This window comes from Sinocyclocheilus grahami, unplaced genomic scaffold (assembly GCF_001515645.1).
Source record: "Sinocyclocheilus grahami isolate Dianchi unplaced genomic scaffold, SAMN03320097.WGS_v1.1 scaffold141.1, whole genome shotgun sequence".
In the NCBI taxonomy this organism is placed as follows: domain Eukaryota; kingdom Metazoa; phylum Chordata; class Actinopteri; order Cypriniformes; family Cyprinidae; genus Sinocyclocheilus; species Sinocyclocheilus grahami.
Genome location: NW_015505320.1, coordinates 1,318,385 through 1,329,093, shown reverse-complemented (window position 1 = coordinate 1,329,093; position 10,709 = coordinate 1,318,385). Strand labels below are relative to the sequence as shown.

The following is a 10,709-nucleotide window of genomic DNA, read 5'->3' as shown; positions in this document are numbered from 1 at the left end:
AAACTCATCTTGAGGAGAAAGAATGCTGAGTTGCATCCAAAGAACACCATACCTACTGTGAAGCATGGGGGTGGAAATATCATGCTTTGGGGCTGTTTTTCTGCAAAGGGACCAGGACGACTGATCCGTGTAAACGAAAGAATGAATGGGGCCATGTATCGTGAGATTTTGAGTGAAAACCTCCTTCCATCAGCAAGGGCATTGAAGATGAAATGTGGCTGGGTCTTTCAGCATGACAATGATCCCAAACACACCGCCTGGGCAACGAAGGAGTGGCTTCGTAAGAAGTATTTCAAGGTCCTGGAGTGGCCTAGCCAGTCTCCAGATCTCAACCCCATAGAAAATCTTTGGAGGGAGTTGAAAATCCGTGTTGCCCAGTGACAGCCCCAAAACATTACTGCTCTAGAGGAGATCTGCATGGAGGAATGGGCCAAAATACCAGCAACAGTGTGTGACAACCTTGTGAAGACTTACAGAAAACGTTTGACGTCTGTCATTGCCAACAAAGGGTATATAACAAAGTATTGAGATGAAATTTTGTTATTGACCAAATACTTATTTTCCACCATAATTTGCAAATAAATTCTTTAAAAATCCTACAATGTGATTTTCTGGATTTTTTTTTTCTCATTTTGTCTCTCATAGTTGAGGTATACCTATGATGAAAATTACAGGCCTCTCTCATCTTTTTAAGTGGGAGAACTTGCACAATTGGTGGCTGACTAAATACTTTTTTTCCCCACTGTATATATTCAATTTATTCACTATTTATTGAAATCCAAGAGCCTTCTGACCCCTGCATAGACAGCAATGGAACTACCACGTTCAAGGTCCAGAAATGTAGTAAGGACATCGTTAAAATAGTCCATGTGACATCAGTGGTTCAACCGTAATTTTATGAAGCTACGAGAATATTTTTTGTGTGCAAAGACGACAAAAATAATAACTTTATTCAAAAATTCTTCTCTTTTGTGTCAGCCTCCGCTGCGCATTAACAAGAGTATCACATGGTATTAAAATATCTTAATTTGTGTTCAAAGGACGAACGAAGGTCTTAGGGGTTTGGAACAACATGAGGGTGAGTAATGACAGAATTTTTGTTTTTGGGTGAACTATCCCTTTAATTGCTAACCGACTCCAAGTAGAATTTTTGGACCCCACTGTGATCAAATCACAAACTGGACCACAATTACATGCATTTTGCACTGTCCACCTGTTGTCAGATCACTTGACATGAATTTTGATAGTAGAGCACATAACAGAAGAGCACATAACCAGCAAAGAGATAATGCATCTGTAGAACGCCTCTAACACTACACTAACACAGGCTAAAACTCATCAATGGTGGTCTCAACAGAAGTTGCATTGCATTCAATTTTATTATCACCATCTTTGTCAGAATCATCTCACTTTTTTTACCAAATGTATTCCTCACAGCAAACAAACACTTTGTCACAGGAATAAGAGTGCCAGACACTGTGGTCTGTTTAATCAAGATTTATTTAATTTGCAAAACATTTACCTCTCTATTGAATCACAACGCATTGTAACAGCCAGTGCCGCTATCGAACTTCTAACAGCAATCATTACTTGCTAAATTGATTGGAAGATTTACCACATACTTTTGTTTGCCTGCCACGCAAAGGTTGTTTTTCTGGGACCATGCTAGTCTGTGTCACCGCATAAACCCCAATTGATCTAGCTGACGGGATTTTGCATGCGACACGACTGCCCTGGCTGAGAGCCGCGTCCATCATGGTGTTGCTCCCTCCTGGCCCACAGTCACCGGCATATTGATTTCCCATTACTGTGTCACTGTGCAAGGCCTCTTTAAACACATACATCAGCTGTGATGTACATGACAATGATCCCAAACACACCGCCCGGGCAACGAAGGAGTGGCTTTGTAAGAAGCATTTCAAGGTCCTGGAGTGGCCTAGCCAGTCTCCCGATCTCAACCCCATAGAAAATCTTTGGAGGGGGTTGAAAATCCGTGTTGCCCAGCGACAGCCTCAAAACATTACTGCTCTAGAGGAGATCTGGATGGAGGAATGGGCCAAAATACCAGCAACTGTGTGTGAAAACCTTGTGAAGACTTACAGCAAACGTTTGACCTCTGTCATTGCCAACAAAGTGTATATAACAAAGTATTGAGATGAAATTTTGTTATTGACCAAATACTTATTTTCCACCATAATTTGCAAATAAATTCTTTAAAAATCCTACAATGTGATTTTCTGGATTTTTTTTTTCTCATTTTGTCTCTCATAGTTGAGGTATACCTATGATGAAAATTACAGGCCTCTCTCATCTTTTTAAGTGGGAGAACTTGCACAATTGGTGGCTGACTAAATACTTTTTTTCCCCACTGTATATATTCAATTTATTCACTATTTATTGAAATCCAAGAGCCTTCTGACCCCTGCATAGACAGCAATGGAACTACCACGTTCAAGGTCCAGAAATGTAGTAAGGACATCGTTAAAATAGTCCATGTGACATCAGTGGTTCAACCGTAATTTTATGAAGCTACGAGAATATTTTTTGTGTGCAAAGACGACAAAAATAATAACTTTATTCAAAAATTCTTCTCTTTTGTGTCAGCCTCCGCTGCGCATTAACAAGAGTATCACATGGTATTAAAATATCTTAATTTGTGTTCAAAGGACGAACGAAGGTCTTAGGGGTTTGGAACAACATGAGGGTGAGTAATGACAGAATTTTTGTTTTTGGGTGAACTATCCCTTTAATTGCTAACCGACTCCAAGTAGAATTTTTGGACCCCACTGTGATCAAATCACAAACTGGACCACAATTACATGCATTTTGCACTGTCCACCTGTTGTCAGATCACTTGACATGAATTTTGATAGTAGAGCACATAACAGAAGAGCACATAACCAGCAAAGAGATAATGCATCTGTAGAACGCCTCTAACACTACACTAACACAGGCTAAAACTCATCAATGGTGGTCTCAACAGAAGTTGCATTGCATTCAATTTTATTATCACCATCTTTGTCAGAATCATCTCACTTTTTTTACCAAATGTATTCCTCACAGCAAACAAACACTTTGTCACAGGAATAAGAGTGCCAGACACTGTGGTCTGTTTAATCAAGATTTATTTAATTTGCAAAACATTTACCTCTCTATTGAATCACAACGCATTGTAACAGCCAGTGCCGCTATCGAACTTCTAACAGCAATCATTACTTGCTAAATTGATTGGAAGATTTACCACATACTTTTGTTTGCCTGCCACGCAAAGGTTGTTTTTCTGGGACCATGCTAGTCTGTGTCACCGCATAAACCCCAATTGATCTAGCTGACGGGATTTTGCATGCGACACGACTGCCCTGGCTGAGAGCCGCGTCCATCATGGTGTTGCTCCCTCCTGGCCCACAGTCACCGGCATATTGATTTCCCATTACTGTGTCACTGTGCAAGGCCTCTTTAAACACATACATCAGCTGTGATGTAGAGTGGTTACAGCACCCCAGTGTCTGCAATTGAGGGATGCATCACTATCAGAGAGCGCTGTGTCGCCATCTGGTGGCACTGGCCAAAACGACTCCCTGGTTTGCACACTCATGCTTACGAACCGCATTTTGTTGCAGTAATTTATCTTCGTCTTTCTCAGTCAGTTTTGCTTCATTTAGGCTTGCACACCTCATGTTAGGAAGAAACCAAATGAACTGAAAATGGGCAGAACTCACCATTAAGACCATTAGATTAAAAGCCTCTTATAGATCTAAATGCAATGTCCAATTAAGAAAAATGGACATCAATCATGGTCTAGAAAAGCAAAGGTCTAGAGAGTCCATTAATGTGCAAGTTTGTGATTCATCTCAAAAACAAAGTCATGGTGCTGCATATTAAAACCAGTTTCCGGCTACTGCTGGAGACTGGCAGGAAATTATGGTGATAGAGCTATTTTTACAAAGCTATTTCAGCAGAAAGGAAGGGTCAAATCAGCAGAGAAAATAATCACATAATTTATACCCATGCCAACTGCCGCAATCAGTCAAAACATAAACGGCACAAAAAAGGTCCCTTTTACATTACAGCTGGAATGTTTCTGATCAATGCTTTTGATGGAAGCAGAAAGGAATTGAAAGCAGAAAAACACCTTTAATTAAAAGCAAATATTATTGTAAATAGCATTATGAAATATGTAATTAGCATAATCCTCAGTCCCAGGGCTCACAGAACAATTTTAAAAGAGAATATTAAGCAGGTCGGATGTATGAATAGCTGTGGAACGTTTTACACGAAGTTTTTATATTTACGACAATGTTAATTCTTTACATTTTATTTTCCTAGAAATTATAATACGGTTAGTTATACGATTAACAACAAAATCGATAACTATATCAAAGCATAACTACGGAAAATCTGAGAAAATCATTAAATAAGCAGTACTAAATTATATTGGCATATAAATTATATAGCCTACATTTCTATTATGCATAATATAATAAAATTATATTATTTCACAATAAAATATATAATATAATAAAATTGATAATATAATACAATTATATATAATAAAATATGTAATAATACATTAACACATATGTACAGATGTATTATATAAGCATTTTATAATTTTATTATAAGAAGCTTAGTAGTACTAAATCAATTATATTAATTATATACTAGGGTTGTGCCAATAAATGATAATATCATGTATCGACGATAGTCAGAGATATTGCTGATGCCTCTGATGATAGCAAGACGTTTGTTATTATTATCATCATCAGGCTAGTAATACTATTAGTGCTTACTTGTTCTATAATATGTCTTTTTCCACGTTTTTACAGTGTTGCGCGTTCTAACCAATAACACACGATGCCGTTGAGTTTATGAATGCAATGGCCAATCATCAATGAATTCAGATGAGTCATCCCTGAAACAGCGGAGTTTTGTTGTTCAGCGTGCGCTGACTGAATTCTGCCTCACGAATTCTCATCATAAACAACAAAGTGATGTATGTGCAATGCAAGTATAAGAGATTTATTCATCATACAGTGTAGACAGCTTTACTGAATAGCGGGAGGGTTTTTAAATTGCATATACTCGCGCTAGTCTGAAGTCAGTTATGATGTACTTTTTGATAATGTAAATATTCTTTGCTCGTTTTCTGTAGCTGCTTTTTAAAAAACTGAGGAAATGTAATCCTAATAATCAGTAACTTACAATGTTTTTTTTAATTGTTGTTAAATACAAATTCAGTCATTTTTAAAACATTAGACTTCTTTTAGCCTTACGCTAGAGTTGGTTCAATTTCCAGCAATAAAACTAAGTAAATAAATAATTACATAAATTTGCATGATAATATTGTGTATTGGCGATCTCAAAGGCTGATGGTAGGACAATATGACAACTGAGTATATCGCCCAACACTGTTATATACATTTTACCAGTATGTATTATGTAAATTAAATATCTAGCCAAATGCATAAGGCCCAAAAAGATTCTGACCAATTACAAGAACTTTGTCTAATCATGTTTTGATCCACTTAAAGGTTCACCCAAAAATAAAAAAATCTACCACCATCATTTTCTTTCTTCTGTTGATTTAATTATATATATATTTTGAAGAATTTTGGTTTTCAAAAAATAAACCGCTAAGGGTAGCCATTGACTGGAGGGGGAAAAAAAACTATGGAAGTCAACTGCTTTGTTACCGACATTATCAAAATATCTTCTTTTGTGTTTAGCAGAAGAAAGAAACGTATACAGGTTTGGAACAACTTTAGGGTGAGTAAATGATAGAATTTTTATTTTTGGATGAACTGTCCCTTTAAAACATGCATATGATATTCACCTGGTCCTCTTTTGTCCCAGCCGCAGACCATCGTGCCCATGCTGAGCCCCATGCCTTTGTACTGATACACCATGTTAGCCAGTAGCTTGGAGGCAGCCGCCACTGAAATGCGCTCTTTGTTGCGCAGCTCATAGATGCGACACTGCCTGGCCAGCAGACGCTCCCAGAAGCTGCAGTCCGCGGCTCCTCCAGCCATGGTGCCAAGCAGGTACGGGTTGATTTCAATCACCTTCTTCACTGTCTGTGAAGCAATGTAGGAACCGGCCGTTGCTCTGGAATCCACAGCCACAATGACGCCATGCTGAAACTGAGACAGATGAGAGAAATATAAACGTGTAGCTTGCAAATTTAAAGGGATAGTTCACCCCAAAATGAAAATTTGATGTCTATCTGCTTACCCCCAGGGCATCCAAGATGTAGGTGACTAATAGGAGACAAATCCAAATTAAACCTTGCGGCTTGCGACGACACATTGATGTCCTAAGACACGAAACGATCGGTTTGTGCGAGAAACCGAACAGTATTTATATCATTTTTTACCTCTAATACAGCACTATGTCCAACTGTCTTTGGGCGCACGCACGGCATCCGGTGCGTGAGGTGTGTACGCGCTCTGGCGTAGTTTACGTTAATGGGTGTGTTGATATCCAGCCGAAGAGCAATCAACCATAACTTCAGGCGAGCAGGCTCAGAAGTTGGGAATACGTGGAAAGTCACCACTCCCGAATGAGTTCGCGCGAGAGAACGTAATCTTTGAATGAACTATCCCTTTAATATTAACTGAGAAAAAGACAACTTTTTATATTTTACTTTACATTCTATTACTGTTCATACTATTACTTTACAATGACAAAATGCTGATGTAGAATGACTTTTAATCTAAAAATGTATCAAGCAGTCAAGGTTTGGCTGGTTAGTGTGGTACAGTTAGATGGGTAGGGTATGAAACTAAACCATTTGGTTCTATAAATCATCCATCTCCACTGAGAGCCATTCAAAAGTTGCTATGTACAGATTTTTGTTTTCATGCATGAATCACTAACATTTACTTACAGAACATTTTACAAATTCTTTATTTTGTAAAAATTCTCTCAAAAGCATAAAATAGAATTATATTGTCCTGTCAGAACAAGTTCACACGTCACTATTATAATGCAGAGTCCCATCAGACTTAAATAGAATAACACTTGATGACATTAAGTCATAATTTGTTTGTTCTAACTAATAGACTAACACAGGCTTTTGAATAATCTATTAAGTCAAAGCAATTATCCAATCAGTGCCACTGAGGACAATAAACGACAGTCAAAGTAAGTACACTTTAACAGATTTAACATGTAAACAGTGCGGAGTTGTGAATATATAACGCATTTGTCCGTAACTCGCTTCAGTACTTACTTCAGTACTAATAAATTATTAACTGTAATAAAGTAGATTAAACATGCAATTTCTCTCTGTTTAAGATTCTGACAAGATCATCTACTTATGAACCAGCAACAACTGGACACTATAGGCCACAATGAAAAAGCTAATTTAGTTGCTGTGTCATTAACTTCATCGGTCTTATGATTCTTACAATCTTCACTTTGGTATTTTGGAGCAAAGCTGGAGTCTGTATGTATTCATTCTGTAATCAATCTACATTTAAACATTCATACAGACATTAACACACTTCGAAGTTCTATAAAGACGTTTTAATTATTTATAACACAAAAGTTAAATGATTAGACACTGGCTGCTGTACTTAGCGACTGTGAGTAACTAACAGGCTCTTGCTCTTCTGTCTACCATTCTATTTATTACAAACGCGGTATAAACATAACAGCAGTTTTATAAAAGACACAAGCTTCTGTATGTCAAGCCCTGTCCAGATTTAAAAAGTAACGCAAAATTAACGTAACGCATTACTTTCCATAAAAAGTAACTAAGTAACATAATTAGTTACTTTTTTATGGAGTAACGCAATATTGTAATGCATTACTTTTAAAAGTAACTTTCCCCAACACTGTCAACTACTCATACAAGTGGCTGACACTCTGTAATTTGTCATAGTGACAGTTTTTGGTTTGAAAAAAACGAAACAAAAAAACATTACAGTACATTGATTGTCACCGCTTGATAAGTGCTTACACTGACACCATTCCTAACACTGTCAACAAATGAAGTCTTTATTTTGTATTTGATGTATACCTCACAGTTTTACCAAACTAGTTCTTAATGCCTTTTGTTTCATTAAAAAATCATACCAAAATAAGTTTCAAATCACATTTTTTTTAATAACTAGTGGTTTCCTAAAAACACTTTTAATGAGGAAAAAATGTACCATTAGTAGACCTATCAATGGGTCTCTGAGGAACGGATTTATTTATTTATTTATTTATTTACTATCTTTTTTGCTATCAAATTGTTCATTCTTTTTATATTTATCCAAATGTTTAGACTTCTTAAAAATCGGTTGTGTCATTGATTTCTCAAAATATTGCTGAGTCACACATTAATTTCTATATAAGGCAACATGTATTGCACATGTAGACTACATTGTCAATAATTGTACACAGCCTAAATTTGTTGACTCATATTAATTAAAAAAAAGCAGAATAACAATATCAAGGAAAATCCTATTTGTTCAGCCTATGATTACAAATGTTTATCTGAAAAAATGCATTGTATTGACGACTATTTAATTTTTTGGTTGAAATACAGTTTATGAAAACGTATTTTCTTCCCCTGTGCATTGTGGATTATTTTTTATCTGTACTATCAAGTGAACCGCCTGACATTGAAACTGCTATTTCTGTCCATCACATTCACATTCCATCCAGGTATTTTTGTATTCCCACAGTTTGTGTCCCTATCCGCAGTGTACTGAATATATATCACCTTCCCCTAGCTCATCCCCCTCTCTTTTCTGTCTCTCTTTCTCCCTCTCCTTGATCTTCTTACTCTTTCTCTCCCTCTCTCTGTAGTACTCCTCCTTCAGATCTTCTCTGTCTCTGCGTCGCCAGCCATGGGCAGTGATGTGGAAAAGGTCTACATTATTCCCAGAGTAGGCATCCCAGTGAGTGGCTCTGAAAACAGCCTCCCGGGCTAGTGCCACTGCCTCATCCACAGTCATCCCCCATCTCCAGCCATCATCAAGCACAGCGTACGCATAGGGTGACCCTGAGCCCACTGATATTATCTCTCCTTTCAGTTGCAGGCCATCACTGCAAACATAGCATACCCTGGGACCAGACCGTCCTCCAAAAGTAGACAGAACATTTTTTGTATTTTGATCTGACACAGCTGGATTCAGTGCATAAGTGTTTTTTAAAATCTTCTGCTCATTTACAGATTTTCACACTACTTAGAGCTGAATCTGAAATTGTGGATACACCGGTATCCTGTTCCACTGCTTCCTTAACCTCTGCAATTTCCATGCAGGTATTTAGGGTTTCCCGAGTTTCTTCTCCATCCCATCCACATAGAGTAGCTGCAACCCACACATTAGTGCCTTTGAACGGATGAAGCATCGTGGAAAGCAGTTTTGCAGCTCCATTGACGCTTAGTCTCTTGCGATGGCGAAGCTGGTAAAGCCTCATCTCATGGGTGAGGATCCATTCCCACAGCATACAATCGGCACTGCTGCCCGAGGTGTTGACCACCAGGTGAGAGTGGATGGGCATAATCTTTTGACTTATCGGGCAGCAAATTAAACCCTTACAGCTGGCGCGAGTGTCCGCAGCAGCAATCACGCCATCCTGAAATATAAAACCCAAAGTTGTGGTACCGTGTGATAGCTGAAAGGGTTGCTGATTAGGTGACAGACTGGAGAAAGTTGAAGAGAAAAGAGTTGGCACTCTGTTTTTTCTGCTGCACTGCCAAGGGGGGAAAAGAAAATGAAAAGCACTATCTCTGTCAAACTCAGATGCTGTCCTCCACATGTATCCCATCTCATTTGGTGGGTAAGTGCATGGGCTGGTGTCATCAAGGGTGTCCAGGAAACCACAAACTTCCTGAAGAGCCATTTTCCATTTATAGTGAGATAACGGCTTGTAAGTTGGTGCAACGTTGAGCCTTGGAAGCTGCACTTACAGAAAAGACCCCTCTGAAACAAGGATTTTTATAGGAGGTGGAGAGTATTCACACCCACACACATACATACACATGTGATGTCTCAGCAAAAATCTTTGCTGTAGGCTATATCCGATATGCTTCTGTGGTCACCACTGAGGCACAACAGTGAAGCGACTCTCAACATAATCATGAAAATGCTGAGATGAGAGCAAAACGAGCTCAGTCTGTTTTTCCACACACATACAAGGACTCTAGTGCAAACATCACAAATTATTTTCAAAAAGGTTTATGCGTGGAAGTAAATCATATAACAACACTAAATTCAAACGAAATGTGTAACTGACCATGAAACAATTTATTGGTTTGATTTAGGAGACAATGCTTTTGTTTATGGGTGTATATGCAAGTCTTTTTTCATAATTTACAAATATTCGATTACAACCATTACAATAAAGTATTTTACATGGTGGAACAGCAATGGTTTAATATTGTATGGTTTTGATTCGTAAATTATTTCCTCCAACCAGGCTCAAAACAAAGTGTAAAGAGGGTCGCACACTGGACAAGAAGAGGTGTCTTTCAAATGTGAATACATTGTTAATAAAATTACAATACTCACTGAGAATTTTGTTTTTATTTTATTTTATGATATCCACAAACAATGATTGCCTGTCATAAAACTGAAAGCTTTCAATTCAATGTTTCAGAATCATAAAAGTATTTAAATCTAAGTGATGTCTTGTTAACAATTTGGTTCATTTCTAATATTCTGGGGTAAGAGATTTGAGTAACTAATTCAATCTGTTTTGGAAAGCTATTC

The 10,709-nt window shown here is 37.7% G+C and overlaps 1 protein-coding gene and 1 pseudogene across 1 annotated transcript in view; both read right to left on the bottom strand.

Annotated features, from left to right (window-relative positions):
• LOC107591435 (proteasome subunit beta type-5-like) overlaps nt 1–6,306 on the bottom strand; it is an 11,687-nt gene extending 5,381 nt beyond the window's left edge. Inside the window, exons 1-2 of the mRNA XM_016280581.1 lie at nt 6,285–6,306; nt 5,834–6,172 (exon numbers count right to left, since the gene is read on the bottom strand). Coding sequence (XP_016136067.1) covers nt 5,834–6,172; nt 6,285–6,306 — 361 coding nt within the window. The remainder of the gene's footprint in view (nt 1–5,833; nt 6,173–6,284) is intronic.
• Nucleotides 6,307–8,684: 2,378 nt separating this feature from the next.
• Nucleotides 8,685–9,840, bottom strand: LOC107591394 (proteasome subunit beta type-11-like; annotated as a pseudogene).
• Nucleotides 9,841–10,709: the final 869 nt, after the last annotated feature.